Genomic DNA, 17,039 nt, shown 5'->3' with positions numbered 1-17,039 from the left:
GCCGTTTCTAAGACATTTCTCACACGAAGTGCTCGAGTGAAGTGTAATCTCGCACTGACAAAAGAGAGCCAGAGAGTCTACGCCAATCTAGCCGCCACACCCCGAAAAGATTCCGCAGCGGCCTGTATGTAATGTATCTTTACTTTCTGGACAAGCCTCTACAGTCTGTTCCACAAGACCGTGGCGCTCGTAGCCCTGTACTCCAGGAAGAAGAGGATCCTTGAGATTTTGGGCGAGAAAAGTGTCTTCTAACGCATTGTTTTCGATTTTGTGGAAAATACGCGATTTTCCAAACGAGCGTTCCGTATTTGAAGCGTTTCAATGCAATATTCTCACCTGAGAAATCCTAAAGAGCCTGAATGAAAGCTCCTGCGCGAACTTTGAAAGCGGCTTGCCGAATAGAAGAACAGGGCTTGCTACGCAAAATATTGCGAAGACGAGGGCATCTCGAGGAAATTCTTGTTAAAAATAAGACGCCAGCTTGAAAAATGGCTTTGACGGCAGAAAATAGTCCTCACAGGTAAACTTGAATCAGCCATAACTATGATTACAGACGTTATTCTAGAAGTTGGGGCTCTATAAGGGAGAGTATCTTCCGGGGTTGGGAAATCTGTTCACTCGGAGCACAGTTTGCGAAAGTTTCAGACTTGTCGTAATAAGTTCGTCGTAGTCAGAGAAAAGTGCAAGCATGCCTTTTTTCCTGTCGAGTATAACAAAAAGATCGTTGTTGCCGCGTTGTTTTTCTCAACGTTCTACATTTCTCGATCGTATCGTGTAAATAAATTTAGAGTGCAGGATTTTTGTAAATATCGAGTGAAGAAGAAATGATAGGACAATGTCACGTGATGACGTGATAAGAATACGTCGTTCTAATGTCTCTGCCAGCCTTGAAAAAGTAGTAGAAATTGTTCTGTTGTAAGAAATTAGTGAAACTTGTTCGAAGTGTCGCAAATCCACGACGTTATGCTTACTCAAAATTCGACCTAACTCTATTAAATATGATAATTATTAGCATTTTCTTAATCAGCACCACGTGCAAGGCTCATGTTTTTACTAATTGGAATTAACAGAACTGACGAGTACGTTAAAAGGCCCAGAATGAAATGCATTTCTTCTTCTCTTGCTTTTCCTGGTCTCTTCTTTCTATCTTTTCCCTTCTTCCAATAACAAACAATTCCAGTTTTTCGCTGCGAGACGAAAATTCACCGGCAAATAAGTGAAACATTCATGCAGCATTTCCGCCGAAGTGTCTTCCGAGCGTTTCCGGAATAATATTTTTTATTTACTCGGAAATCTTCTACCGTGATGCACTTCTTGTGTCAGCAACAAAGCGAGGAAGGGAACTCAATATTTTCTGTCATACTCGAAGGTGTTATTTCTGTATAAGAATTGGAAAAGCGAGGGAGCAAATGCAGAAAGAAATGGAAAGCAAACTAAATATTTCAAATTAAATTCCTCCATACTTTCAGTCTTTACATTTTATTTATTTCACTTACAAAGCGTTGAAATGCGCGAGGTTGTAAAGTAGATCAACGTGCAATCGTTAAAAAAAAAGGATAAATTGATACGTGTAATATATCAAAAATATCAGTTTTCAATTTGTTCGACTATGGCGGTCCTTTCTGAAAAATCAGAACAAATTAGGAATCATAGGAGGCTGCTGAAACGGTAAAATTTAAAAGCTGTCATTTTTAATCCTTCTTTAATGTGGTTTTGCAGCAGAGAAATCTGAAAAAATCCTTGTCCTTGTTATTAAGGGAGTAAAAGAAATGTTTTGTCGTAAGCCAATGAAGAAACGTCGTTCAGGAATAATTCCGCAGTTCTATTAAAAGTCTCACAACCGTTACTTTTAATGTTACTATCATTACCATTGTGCTAATGTGAACCGCGGAAGATAATTGAGTGCCGAAGAAATTGGAAAAGCAAACCCTTTAAAGGAAAAGGATATTCACGTCTAGAAATTGCGAAGAAAATCGACGGAATTGTTGAAGTAACTGGTGACCACTGCAAAGACTCTGAAAATTGTGGGGAAAAATATAAAAATACAAAGGAAGAGAGAATACTTCTAATTCGGCAGTTTCTCTCAAGAAAGTTAAAACAGCATCGATTTCGACTATCAAACGAATGACAAAATGCAAAGAAAACAAACGGTAAAAGCCCCATGTTGCAGACCGACACAAATTTAGATGAATATTCATGAACTAGACTGCACCCAAAGTGGCATAATGTGATTGTTGTGTCTCGACACAAATGAAATTCACTCCTCTTTTTTTCTTATAGCGCGCGCACCGTTGCGTCCTTAAATGCAAACAGGCAACGCTCCGTTTTTGTCTGTTTAACCCTTTAGCTACTGTAGTGGCCGCCCGCTCAGTCATTTTTCGGGACGAAACGCCGCTACAGTGGCTTTCCTCCGAGTGACATTTTTCAACGCAAAACCACTATCATGGCTCGTTTGTTTTAGACACTCGTCGCAAATAGGTGAACATCGAACAATCGTTTATGCTTCAGAAGTAGTCAAAGATCAACTATTAATTAACGAAACATTTGTCTAAAGAACAGTCGGGTGTGCTGACTAAGGAAATGTTAATAAACGAGAAACTCGAAGGATCGGCCGAGTTCGACGTGTTGGAAACGAGGGCTGGTTACTGTCTTTTACCATGTCACATCTATCGCTAACTCTCGTTGGTGAAAATGTATTCAAGGTTTCGAAATCTATGGGGGTGGACGGTGACGTGATGAGCGAATCAGTATACTCCTCACCCTTGGACAGTCCTCCGTGGTCCCCGAGCATACCGCCCACCCTGGAAAGTCCCGAGTCCTTTGGGTGGTGGTACGGCACCGTGGTAGGCAGTTTAGGCCGAAGGGCGAGTGTAGCGGTTCGAACTTGCTCTAATTCTCCCTGCACCACCTCGTGGATTTACGACACGTCAATCGCTATCGAGTGTGCAGAAGCAAGGCACCGTCAAGGCATATGGCCTGCAGAAACGTATAGTTTCTGCATCCATAGAACACTTTCTGGGCCTGGACATCTGGCTTACAGGACCTGGAATAGACAAAAGATCTTGAAAAATAGTCACCTCGAGGAAAAATAGCGTAGCTAGGCGTCCGTGTCATAAACCCAAACTGCCTTAATAAGTTTCGCTCCTCTTTTCTTAAATCAAGCTATTCGTTTGATACGCTGATTTTGTGGAAATATTGTTTAGAAGTGTTTCAAAGTTCGACACTTCGACGGCCGTTTACAATCGTTCAGAACCACGAAATTTTATTTTTTTTTTATACATTGATGTATTCGAGAAATTCTTCTGTGTCTTCCAAGACGCGATTCGATTTTTTCACATTTTCACTTTTCACGTGATACCTCATTTTTTGGGAAAAATCGTGCGTTTTTCGAAAATTGAGGGTGATAGAGCGATAATTTTGCTTTCGAATTCGTGTTTGGGACGAGAAATTCTGTTCGCTCTCTATTTAGAAAGGTTTTAATTTATTGGACAGTGCGATTAGCGTATAATTTAATCTACGTGAAATACAACTTCACATACATTTACCCATTATAATAAAGAATCTGCAATCCTCTTTGCCCCCGCTCGCAGACCCTTTAGTCACCTGAGCGCGTGTCAGTAACCAAACGGGGTGAAAACGAATCAAAGCAAAATATTTAATAAAAAAGTGAAGTTAGCTGAAACGAGGATAACTGCTTGCAGAAAGTGCACTCAGATACCAGGATATTAATCGCAGTAGAATTTAATATCCCGCTTTTATCCGATCGCTTTTTGCCGCATCAGAATTGGCCTGGTATCAAGTTCAGCGGATTAAAAGCGTCTTCGATTATTAACATTGCAGCTAAGAATTTTCCAACTTAATTTCTTAACTTTTAATTCGATTTAATTGTTGGTTTTATCGTAGCTTAGCTTAGTTCATTTCGCTGAGTTTAGCGTAAGTGTAAAATATTACTTTTAAAGTAGTATTTGTGCAATTTTGTTTGTGATACAGCGATGGTGAACGTCTGTGTGGGATTTTTAGTAGTAATGCTTAAGCTGTGCAGAATTTTACGAACAGTCGTAGCGTATGCTGTGTCAGTTTTTCCTGCAGATCGTCAAAAAGGCACGAAAAAATGTTTAGATTGGTGTCCGGGAAAGTAGGAAAAAGCAACACGTCCGTGTCGTGACTCAAAGGCTTTGAATTGAGTGTCCGGTTCGCTCTGTACTTCTCAACAGACACAACATTTTGTTTATTCTGCATATCGATTACACGCGGTCCCTGGTTTCGTTGTTTTACCGATCTGTCCTTGTTTACCTGATCCCTTCGACAATACCTCCTGTTAATTAATAACAAATATCGGTATATCAACCTGCAATACTGCATGAATGTTAACTAACACGAGCCTTCATATTACCATTTTATTTCTATTTTAATTCGTGTTGATAAAACACAGTTACTGTAAGCCTAATTTAATATTTAGGATAGTTAACAATATTTCCCGCGCTTTCTCGATCTGTGCAAAGGCCGACTTTGCGTAAGACGTGATTATAGTTAGTTTTCAAAACAAACACCGAACGAAGTCGAAAGCGACAATGAGATTTCGAGAACAATTTTTCCCCGTCAAAGTAGAAACGCTGTAAACAGTAACGTTCTTCCGCTGTGTAATAGAATCCACCCTCTGGCTAAACATTGTCAATCGTGTTAGTCATTGTGTCAGTTGGTTCACGTAGAGGCGTGTTTGTGTTCCGTGTTACATTTCGACTTGAAATTGCTTCGTCGTGGATTTTGCATCGCGACAATGCTTCCGCGCATTCGGCCGTTTTAGCAAAATAGTTTTTTCCATTCAAAATCAATGACAGCGTCTCCAATTGTCTCCTCCTGACTTTCTTTCATTTCGAGTCGCGAGAGGAACGCGTTTTAAGTCGGTTTCTAAAATTCGCTGTTCGGCACTTACAGTGTTTTCTACAAGCACCCTCCAATTATACAGCCTTGCAGGTGGTGTACGCTTAATATTACAATAGGCAGGAATTTTCAGACAGCGTGTGAAATTTCGCAACGCGAGAGACGTCGTTAAATATTTTCGTGGTCGGCGAACGTGAGGTTCTTAAATGTTTTAAACCGCAACCAGCATCAAAATTCACAGTCCGTTGCTAGATATTTTATTATTATATTGCTTTACCGTTTCCTCCCATCTCGTAGTGTTGCATTGTACCTACGCCCGGCATCAGATATTCGCCGACCTGTTCTTATACCTTATCACGATTTCGCTGCCACGGTAATTTCAGTTTGTATACGTGTTACAGAGCGCGTGTTCCTCATATAACGGAGAGACGGTGGAATGATAGAAGAGAAAACATTTTTCCATACGGGATGCACAGCGTCGAACAATTCTTCGCGAATGGTGTCGGAAAATACGTTTCGTATAGGGAAACAAGTCGCTTTTCTGTGAGACACAAACAGCAAGCCCCACGGTGCTATAACGTTTTCAAGTAGAAGTCCTTGGGAGCGAAATAATAAGCAGAAGTTCGGAGAAAATTGAATTTACTAGATTTTTAAACAATTTTTATTTTTAAGTAATTTTTAAATATGTGCTATCAATGCTCTGTTGATAAGATGCTTTGTACGAATAAGATCTTCTTCAGGAACACTCGGTATGTCAATCTTGAATTTCGCATTTCAACCAAAAATTTGCTTTCTACACTATTTTACAGATATTGTTACAATAAGTGTATTTATTTTATTTTGACAGATAAGACTTTTATTCGACACGTAATCAGCTCCAAAAAACTGCACAGGAACCTAAGTAGTTTCTCGAAATTTAAAGTCTAGAAACCTTAGCTTACTGTAGAAGTCAGGATAACGGTGTTCGGATAGTAGTAAGGGACGCGCATTAGTCAGACGTGAGCAATGCGGTCGAGTAGCTCCGCAGTGATAACTGCGGCGTATAAGTCAGACGGGGTACAAATGATAGCGTGTAGCCATTCATGGTTAGCAGCGCATATTATGTCCGGGGAAATGTTATCGCGTCGATTAGGTGTATTACGGTGTATCGTATTCTAACTCGTTCTAAACGTGTTTAAATTGTTCACTAGAATTGTACGTGACAGTAAATTATTATATTGGAAAATTTTGCGGAAATTCCTGTGCACTGTACATTCTTACGCTGTCATAAACATATATGTAGTTGTCACAATATGTGGAAACTTGGCGAAAAAATGAGAAGCAGTGCGATAAATCGATAACGTAGTGTACCGATCAAATAGCGTATAGTTCTAACGGTATTAGCGGCCCATCGTATCTAGCAAGTGGTTAGAACGTATTAGTCAGACAGTGGTAAGCACAACGCAATAGACAAGGGTCTGTGGTAACACAATACATTAATCGACCAATAGCCACACAACCGCATTGGTTAGCAAACTGTCAAGTTACATTTCTGCTGATTAATTCGCTGCTTGATTTTCCTTTTTTTATTGTAAACGTCCGTGTATATTTAGAGCGGTGAAGAAATTGGTTTATCGTTAATACTTTACAAGGTGAGGTCACAGCTACGAAGCATGGATTTCAATTAAACTTTCTCTGGTGAATCTAGAGCGAGGGTAAACAGATTTCTATTACAACGATCTTTGCTCAGTGCTTGTTACTTACAGAGATACCTGACACACTTCGGTGTAGCGAATGATTTTTAAGACAAAACTGAAATCTTGATTTTCCTACACTTAGAGAATCGAACACTTCCAAATGTAGAATTTCTTGACTGACAAATTTTCGAGATAAATGGTGTGTATTAACGGGAGCAGTTAACTAGTTTTTGAGTTTAGAAACAACGGGTTCAAATTGAAACCTTCCATCGTTGAACAATTCAGCCATAGCCGATAGTTTGGACGAGAAGTTGATAAAAATCAGCCATTATCAAGAAAGGTTGGTCAAGTCGGAGGAGAAGGTTGAACGAGGTCTCGAAGAAGTTCCAAGTCACTTGGCCAGATTAATCATTATTATCGGAGAAAATGTCAGTTTGAATGTCGGTGACACGTTATTGTCGCGGCTGGGTCATTAATAATCCCCTTGGTGGGGAATCACGTGACCCTCGAAGTGATCCAGAGATTCACGCGTCGGAATTTACTTTTTATTGCTCTAAGTGTGATGAACCCGCTCTAGCGAACTCGATAGAGCTCCCTCCGCTCTTGCAAATGTTTCAGGTAGTTTTTTGTGATATTAGCGAAGAGAAAGACGTAGGGTGACAGGTAATTAAGGGCGCATGTCGTTGAATAATGACCGTGGTGTGTGTGTGATAATGCAACTTCGTGAGATCTCTTATCGTGAACACGTTCACTTTCAAGTTGCAATAAAGCAGAGCAGATCTCGAAGTAAAGTAGTTCTATACGAAATGGTCGGACAATGTTGGAGTAGTAAGCCACGCCCATTCGAGCAACGATTCTTCGGTGGAGCACTGTATGAATGTAGTAGTGATCGTACTACTGAAAAAAGTATTCGATACAATGATAGAATCGTCTCACGAACGTACCAATACATCTCTATCTACGAGCCTACTCTTTCATCAATAACGTTGCTTCCTACTCTCTTCACTTTGCCCGCAGCATTGCCCGCGGGCAACGAAGAGCGCTCTTGCCCGTAATATGGGCTACCTGAGCGGCTCTGCAGTAAAGCAGATATGTTAAAGAAAAATAACGCGATATTTAGAGATTTAATTTTGTTTTCTTAACGAACAGCGTGTAACGCAATTCTTTTGCAAAATTAATCGAATCTTTGAACGATGAGAAAATAGTACGTGGCCAAACACCACTGTTATTCGACTTCAGTTCCTTATTCGTTCATTCGTTATTCGAAAAGAAAGCTTATTTATTCGAAATAATTATTATTCCCAATTTGTTTCGGTGAAAAACTTTGCACTCGTCTTTCTGCACTTCAGATCTTCTCAGCCGTTGAAACGTACCCGTTTCCTTCGAACTTTCAGGAATTTATCGCTGTCCAATTCGTTATCTTTCAGAAATTTCATTACTTCGGTGAGAGACGGAATAAGAGACAGAGAAAATGCGAGAAATATGTGCTGTTTAAACTTCCATTGAGAACTTCGTAAGCATCGGTATGCGACTTCGCCGTGTCAATTGGCCACCGCCGCAATATCCAAGAGTCTTTGTCTGATATGCGACTATCAGACGTGTGTATATAAGAACGCGAGGTGAATAAAAGCGAGTACGAGTGCTTCTTTCTCGCCTGACCTTCCTAACAACTTGTAACACAAAAACCAGCAAGTTTGTCTATCCAGTTGAAAGGTCGCGAAATAAAAGCGATACCAAAGTAATTCCTTTCGCTGTTTTCTTTTTTTAATTTTTTTTTCCACCACTGAGAGAGTGTTCTTTTTCTACCGTGACCGTGGAATATGATGAAAGCAGCAACACCATGTAAAAGCTTAGGGTTTTCGTCCCTAGATCTCAACCAGACATAAAAGTCTTCGTCTGTGCAATAGACTGACCTCGATTCCCACAGTGATACCGAGTCGTCTGCAGCACCTAATATTCCGAGCGGTAAATGTTTCAGAGTACCACTGATGGCTCAAACTATATCACAGCGGAACTAGTAAATCCGACAAAGCAGTTATCACCTCGTTAACTTATCCGAGATTGAAAAACAGGTGTTTCAGTTTGGCTCGTCTCGAGCTCCGTCAACGGTTGCTGAACTTTTCAAAACGAAAAGTTACGGCAGGAAAAAAAGCTGAAGGACATCCTAACCGCGCAAGTCGTAAAGAGGATGATTTTTGTCAACTTTAAATAGAGATCTAATCGTGAGTGCAGAAAAAGGATCGTCGGTCGAAATTAAGTTATAGTTGGAAATAGCCTGAAAATATGTCAGAATTGAAACGTTGGTCGAGAAAAGTCAAGCAGGCTTATTGCATGTCGAGGAATCCGATAGAAGCGGATCGAAGCAAATCAGAGAAGACTAAATGTAGTTTAGTGGGATCGGCGCGCGTTTGGCCAGATTGCTGTGTAATCGATTCAAATCGAGTTCTGGTGCTTTCAACCTCTAAACATGGCACTTTAATTATGAATTCCGCCGTATGGCTCGGTAATTCTAGTTTCTTTGAACAATCTTTCGAATTAGAGTTATCCTACGCGTGAAACAACAGTTTGTGTCTTATTCTGATAAATGAAATCGAAGAGAAATTAATATGCAAATATTTTTGATGTATCGTCTATTTTCAACGAAAAATGTGTTCTTCGAACAATCATTTCCACGATAACGGCAATTCTTTGACTTGAACCATTCTCGAGGTCGAAATTAAATTTCTTCGTCGCCTTTATCGTTCCTTTGTCTCTCGAGAGTGATTCACATTCGGTCACACGCGATCATTTTTCACTGCGTGGCCTGAATTTTTCCTGATCGATCTTCTTACGGGAAACGATCCCTTGGAGGCAAATATTTTTCTTACGTCGTCGGTAAGAAATTCCTTCGAATTATGATAATTGATCCGGCTATCGATATCCTCTCTTCTAGCCTTTGAACTGAAACCCTTTTCCGCAAGTAGCAAAAGAGCGAAACGAGAACAGTTACACAATAAATTAAATACTATGGCAAAGAATTATACACAGTGTGTAAATGACCAAATCTGGAACTGGAAGGGAAACTTTTGAAGAGATTCTCGACGCGATAAGCGAACATAAAACTTATTTTCATCCCTCTCTTCTAATTACACACTATTACGTCTAAATATTCCAAATAATTATTCTTTAAATAACTTTTCTATTCTCCACTTCGAAGTACCGTCACATGCGTAACAGACGCCGCTTGGATTGTTCGGCCGTACCGACGAGCCGAACAGTAACATCGGTATTTCCAATAGACAGCACACCTTCTAAAAAGCGAGATCTTAGCCAGCATGAGCAAATTACTTTATTACACCAAAAATTCGACGACTCTCACACCTGGACACCACATGCCCTAAGACAATAAAACAGACCTTCGACATCACCAATTTCAGACAAGCAATATAACAAATGTAAGAACAAATTCCCCACTTTCACACCACCAGCAGACACACCCCAAACACACCGAAAAAACCAATCACCACACACTTCCACCACCTACGACCTATACACTTGTAGGACGGTTGATGAACACTCTGTTAAAACCGTGGATTCTAGGTGAAAAGTTGGTCGGACGATGGTGAAAACACGCAGACACCGGCGTGAATCATCGACGGGCCTTTCCGATTCGATTACTCCTGCCCTGTCGACTCTAATTTCGATCGACGGGGCAGCGTATTCAAATAATATCGCGCCAGCACCTTCTAAAAAGCGAGGTCTTAGCCGGCATGGGCAAATTACTTTATTACACCAAAAATTCGACGACTCTCACACCTGGACACCACATGCCCTAAGCAATAAAACAGACCTTCGACATCAGCAATTTTCAGACAAGCAATATAACAAATGTACCACCTACGACAGTTTTCACACCACCAATCACAACACACACGTAGTTTATAAAATAGCGAACACCACACGACACGACACACAATTTTCCTATCAGTAAGCCTAGACATTTCGCGCTCTGTTCACGTTCATTCACAAATATATAGTTTTAACAGCAAACTGTTGTGCGTTAATAGTCAATCTTCCGAGCACCACCTGAATCCCCTATCCCGAGTAGATTCCTTAAATGGTCTGACTCAGAAAGAGGGACAATTATCGGTTTCGCAACAAACATATCGCGATTCGCAACAGTACTAATACAAAGTGTCACATGTGAAACACTGAAATATTAATGAACTTATCAAGTTCAACTTAATAATAATTGAAAGAATTTAACGCAGTTCGCGTGACTTACACTAACGCGTAAGTTCATCTAAGAAAATGTGCAAAAATGAAACATTTGACCCTTCTCGAGGATAAACGTAGTCAGTCATCCAGCTGTTAATCTTTCCACTCTCTGTGCTACGTGCAGCCCAAAATTAACCGCAATTATCAACGTCCACGAGACATCTGATGTTAAACTATCCTATATACAAGCGATACGGTGGACACACAGGCATCTGCCAGTCTGGAATGTAGCATGCAGCCAATAGATTGTCCACAAGAACCGCCTAGTAATTAACGTGCGATTATCGTCGCTTAAGGATATCTTGTTAGGGAATTAATTAACCGTTGCGAAAGTATAATTGCAGAAGATTGCTCCGGCGTGAGAGAATTCTTGGTACAGGAGTAAAACGCATTTTGTAAGATTATATTTTATTTAGTAAACGATACATGAGAGGTATTAACAAAATTACTATTTTCACAATAATAATACATTCTTCGTTTTCAAATATGAAATACATATTTTGGCAATATTCACAAAGACAAACGTGACAGAAAAACTATCGTACGATTTACGTGCGTTCGAATATGATGCTGTTTCACCTGTTTCGCGCTGTTCAAGCTTATTGTAACATAAATTCTGAACGCAGCTGTTAGGGTAGAACGATTCGACCGATATCAAAGTCACTGATAATGTATTCGGTACATAGAACGTGGCCAGAATAACGTCGTTTGATTTACAATTACCCGTCCACCCTCGTGTTTCCTATCATTTACGAAAGGAGATAATAGTTCGGCTAGGATACACAGAAAGTTCGAGGGAGATATCGGGAACATACACACTTTCACTCGACGTACTGTCAGGTCCCGTAATGAAATTCAAAGCGAATGTCAACAATTTCAACGATCGAAATCTCACTTTTTTTTTCGTTATACGACGAAGCTTGGAACAGTTCCCTCGATACAATTTTCTGTGAATTTTCACTGTGAGAAATCGATATTTTTGTATGAAAAAGTAAACACCGAACGAAGTTACGTGAAAAGCTGTTCTTCCATTGCGACAACAGCGATCTATAGATCTTCAATGTTCTTATTTCCTCGGTTTTTGGAAGTTGCTGGAAGCGTCAGTGTTACACGATCTCCAGTATTGAATATTCATAATTCATCTAGGTATTGTTCTCTAGATTATGCGTGGATCGATGCCTTTATCTTGGTAAGCTGCTTTGCGAATCATTGGATTCGTTGACCTGCAACCGATCGAAATTCCTTGGAAACACGACGGTGACTAAATTGACATAATCGTTCATCTTTCGTCGCTTGGAAATTGTTCAAGTTGAAAGTATCGTAAACGAATTTTCTTATGTCTATGTACGAAGTGAAACTGTATATATGTACATGTGTCGTTCCGTTTGATTTGCACGAGAATTTTCAAGAATTTCCACGAAGATCGACTGCGTGAAAATAATTCGCAGGTAAACTGTTATCCGAAAGCACTCAGACAGTTACCCCATAGGCATTGCAGATTGTTTGCTTACGTGGACAGGGTGGCTGCTATCAGTGCGTGTCAGTGGAGGGAATTTCATTGGTCCGGATCGAAATTCGGCAAAGCCCCTATTTCGGTACATTGAGATAGGTCTAAACGCATTACGATTCGCAAATCATCAGTTCCAGTATCTCGATCCTTGTTAACAATTACTGTGCGCTGTGACGAGCTTCTTATCCGAATTTGTTGTGCAATTAATCTTGTTTCCTTGTTAATATGTTCTGTAATACTTTTCTCTCGTTATGGCACAAGTTACCATCGGTACACAATTAATTACAAAACCATCGTTAACAGTTCTGATCGATGGAAAAATGTGATACTTGAGAATATGTTGAACTTACCATTGCACAGTCAGTTTGTAAAAATTGAAATTATTGAACAGTATTGTTCACTGTGTGATACGATTGGGTAAAGAAAATCGACGAGTACAGTTAATAAACAGGGTATCTTTTATTTTCTTTATTGTTATATTCTGAAATTATAAATATACAATTAAATGTGAATTTTTATTGGAAGGTTTTATTGTCCATCTATTCAGCGATGTCACGTTTGATTAATGGTTGCGTCCTGTGTTTACTGATTGGTATATAGCTCGCATATAAGAGAAATATTGCGAATGCAGTCACATCATGTTTTTTTCTGATTGATTATTGGACGCGAAGTGAAGTTGGACGTTTGAAATGTAATTGGAACAGTTTTATTTCGCATTTCCTATTATGTGAAGAAATGAAGTTTTTAATCTACGAATAATTCTATTCGCGTGTAACTGTATCGAAAGTTTCGTTCGGTTGTTTGAATAGTGGTAGAATAATATTTGGAATGATTTGAAATTATGTAGCATTGGTATGATTAGTTTGAAAAATATTCCAAATTGACTACATGCTGTCGTTGCAAAAGCGTTTCTAAAAGGCAAACTAAAGGAATCAGGTTATTTATCCTACGATGCATAATTGCGACATTTATTAATTTTGTCTGAAAAGCGCTAATCCTGATCACGACCTTCTCTCGTAAGAGACACAGTTCTCGATACATTTAAGTTTGCCTATCCTATTACACAAATTATAAAAGTATGTTCAGGTCTAATGTTTATTTCACGACCGACACTTCAACTTTTGTAAATAACATTTTCTCTGTTATTGCTTGAAATAGCAGATATACTAGAGGTGAGCAGTACTGTTCATCTATTCGGCGATGTCACACGTATATTATCAGCGCAATTCAGCTACTCTACTTTCACCCTAAATCTTTCACTTTTCATATCAAATCACCACCGACGGTATATACCAGGGCTCTTACTATTGCTCTGATATTCGAGTACTCTGATACCCAGAACATTTATATTCGAATATCCAGATATCTGGATACTTGATTTAAATTCTGATATTCGAACGCTTTCTCGATTGGCAATTGAGTATCTCTAAGGTTCAAAGACACTCGTGTGTGATTAATACGAAAGACAAACGATAAATGATCCGAAACTCTAATTTTTGGGTCCAAATTAGGGCCAAAGACACTCGTGCCTGTGAGTGATGCAAAAAACAAACGATAAAAGGTCCTGTAGCGTCTCAAAACGCCGTAGCTCTTCGATGCTTGGAAACGCCGAGTCGCGGCAGGGCGAGTCTTATTTGTTTGTGTTATCTGTTTCTAGGCGTGTTCTCGATAGAATACCTGTCGAGGGTGAAACCTCCGTGCTTTATAACACGGAGCCGTCCACACCCGACGTGGGGGTGGCAAGTGTGATGCGATACGGAAGACGTCGAGCGATCATCGCCTTTGGCGGCCCATGCGACGCAGGACCCAACGCGAGTCCCCTCGAGCGACGAAACACTCGAGCCCTCTCGCCTCGGCAACCGCGGTCCCGCTTCGGTCCCTCGCGCGATCCCTTTGCCGGAGGCCTTATCGCGACATTGTAATACGGTTCCGCTGATGCTGGCCCCGCGCCGCGGTGCTCGGGACCGAACAGGTCCGAAACTCTAATGCTCGGATCCAAATTAGGGCCAAAGACACTTGTGTGTGATTAATGCCAAAAACAAACGATGAAAGGTCCGAAACTCTAATACTCGGGTCCAAATTAGGGCCAAAGACACTCGTGCCTGTGAGTGATGCAAAAGACAAACGATAAAAGGTCCGAAACTCTAATACTCAAATGCAAAGTAATTCGAGTACTCGGATATCCGTCCGAGATTCCCTCTTCTTAAATATAGAGCTCTAATAGACCCCAATACACCCCATATCTCCAAATTCCCTCTTCTTAAATACAACATTTGATTTCTAAGAATATCCGGATAGTAAGAGTACACGCCATATCTCTTCTCAATCATAAAATTTAATTTTCTAAGGTCTACATTGAAATACTTACCTCTAACCAACGTTAGTATCCCAAGTGGCATGACCAGAACGGCGACCATTAAGTCCGTGATCGCCAGGCTCATGAGGAAGTAATTGGTAACGTTCTGAAGTTGTTTTTCCCTAGTTATCGCCAGGCACACTAAGATGTTTCCCGCTGCGGTACCCAACACGAGAACTAGAGCGAGCATAGCCCACCAATTGTTAAGTCCATCGTCGTCAATGCTCAACACCGTGTCGTTCACTGGCTCGGTCACATAAATTGTATCGTTGTTGAGGATCCCGGACACGGCAAACTGCTGTCTATCGCAAAACGCGGCGCTGTCGTTGGATAACACCAGAAAGTTCTTGTAACAGGTGTCGATCACGGTCTTATAAGGATCCCCGTGATTGACTGTCGGCATCGACGGCTCGATCATTGCTCAACAGAGACAGCCGATCACGAAATAGCTTCTTTCCAATCGCTGCTTAGCTCGATCGACTCGTATTTAAATCACCTTTGCACCTTGATTTTCAGGTTCGTTTTGGTTAAATCGTGGATTTCATATTTGACGTATTTCCTCCTAAATAATTCCTTCTACTGTTTTTTTTTTTATTCGAGTATTCTACGGGCGTTGATTATTTTTATTGTTTCGAATTTGTTTGATCTTCACTTTGGTTTATCGCTAGATGCAGGCGGAGGGAAAGGAGCGCTTTTTGACGGAATTGACCTAATGAAAGTACAGTTTTTTAACTCGTACATAAAAGGCGATCAAAAGGCGTACTTCCTGCGACAGCTGTACGAATAAAAGCTCCGAAACTGCGCATTCGCTGGTCTCTGTCAGACACTTTCTCCTGAACGACAATAGTAACACGGATTTTTCGATTTTCGTGCACAGAGGATTTCGTAAAAAAAAAAACCAAGTTATCTCGTAGTTTCAGCTACTTTTATACGTGCAAAGCATTCGTCATTTTGTTATAGTAGTACTTTTGCCGCAGCCAATAGATCCTCGATGCACTTGCTGAAACTGCAAACCGAAAACTCGAGCTAAGAAACGTTCTTTCCAAGAACTTCGATGCTTCTTTCGTACACCAAAGTCACACTTTGCGAAGACTGTTAGCTCTGTCCTTTGTACAATCCTCTTTGTATCGCGTTTTTAAAAAATTGGGACTAAAATTATCGATATTTGCTAAAATTCCGGAATGTAAAATACGTCCGCGACGAATTTTCTGGTCAACGAGGAAACGAAGGAAGCTGAAGCGAAGAGCGAACGTTGTCCGTTCGTTTCTAAGCTGTGAGAACGAGAACCACGGAAGATCGGTGTAATGATTCGGACAAAAACTGGGACGCGGTACTCGAAAAGTGGAGAAAATCCTGGAAACTCGACCATCGAGAGTTTCCGCGACTTACAGTGTCGCGGCTGGCTCTCTGTTAGGTCCTGACTTGCTTAGGCACTTCACACTCGGGGGAAGATGACTTAGGCGTGTTCGGTATTTCTCCGTTCTTCATTGTTCAAGGGACAGAGTGCAGACACTCTTTGTAATCCGTTTAAGAAGCCTGTCTTCAACGTGAAACGACAGTCGGGAGGTACCAAGGCTTGTCGCGTTCAATTTAGTTCTTCAATTCGCCCTATTCGTTAACATATTCCAGTGGAATAATCATCTCTGTGTCCTTTTTCATTCTACGTTATCCAAATCTCGTGTTCCATGTTTAATCGAAGTAAAAGGAAGGCAAAATTCTTTCACGATTCGAAAATAGTAATTAAAATTAATTAAGTATTTATTTAAATATGTCAAATTTGTATCTTTTATGAGTAGATTTTATGCTTGATCCTTGCAATGGTAAATTAATTTCACACTTCTATGCCAAGTAGTGTTTTTAAGAACGTCCGACCTTTTTAAGGTTCGTACTACTTGCTATTCACTTATACGTACAATTTTCTATGAAAAAATTCATTTAGCGAAAGACACTTTTGCTTATCTGTGTTGTATACTATAGCGTATTGTGTACAGAATAGAAAAGTATGAAAAAAGTACAAGAAAATCAAAAATCGCAATGTACAAGCTAATTCTAAAGAGATGTCACAGCCCCCCTTTCGAAATTTAGTTTGTAACCGAGACGTAACGCAGTTTACTTTATTTCACGACGATTTAAGCGACTAATAGTTGTACTTTTCTAGCAAGAATATTTATTTGTTTAAAATATTCGTTCCGTACGGAAAACTTCTTTTGAAAAGGATTGCAAAACAGTAAAACCACAGCCGAACGACGTTACCTAACTTCCTGATTACCAAACAAGCCTTTTCTTCTCTCACATCTAATCTCCTTTTCTCCCAGAATTTCCCAGAAACCAAACACCTCATCCTTCCGTCACCACTTTC

At 40.2% G+C, this 17,039-nt stretch overlaps 1 protein-coding gene across 1 annotated transcript in view; it reads right to left on the bottom strand.

Annotated features, from left to right (window-relative positions):
- LOC108572488 (5-hydroxytryptamine receptor 2A) overlaps window positions 1-15,098 on the bottom strand; it is a 62,748-nt gene extending 47,650 nt beyond the window's left edge. Inside the window, exon 1 of the mRNA XM_017934736.1 lies at window positions 14,693-15,098. Coding sequence (XP_017790225.1) covers window positions 14,693-15,098 — 406 coding nt within the window. The remainder of the gene's footprint in view (window positions 1-14,692) is intronic.
- Between the last annotated feature and the right edge of the window lie 1,941 nt (window positions 15,099-17,039).

Source organism: Habropoda laboriosa, unplaced genomic scaffold, assembly GCF_001263275.1.
Source record: "Habropoda laboriosa isolate 0110345459 unplaced genomic scaffold, ASM126327v1 scaffold65, whole genome shotgun sequence".
NCBI classification, from domain to species: Eukaryota; Metazoa; Arthropoda; class Insecta; order Hymenoptera; family Apidae; genus Habropoda; species Habropoda laboriosa.
Note: the sequence above shows the minus strand (reverse complement) of the source record. Positions and strands in the feature narration are given on the sequence as shown.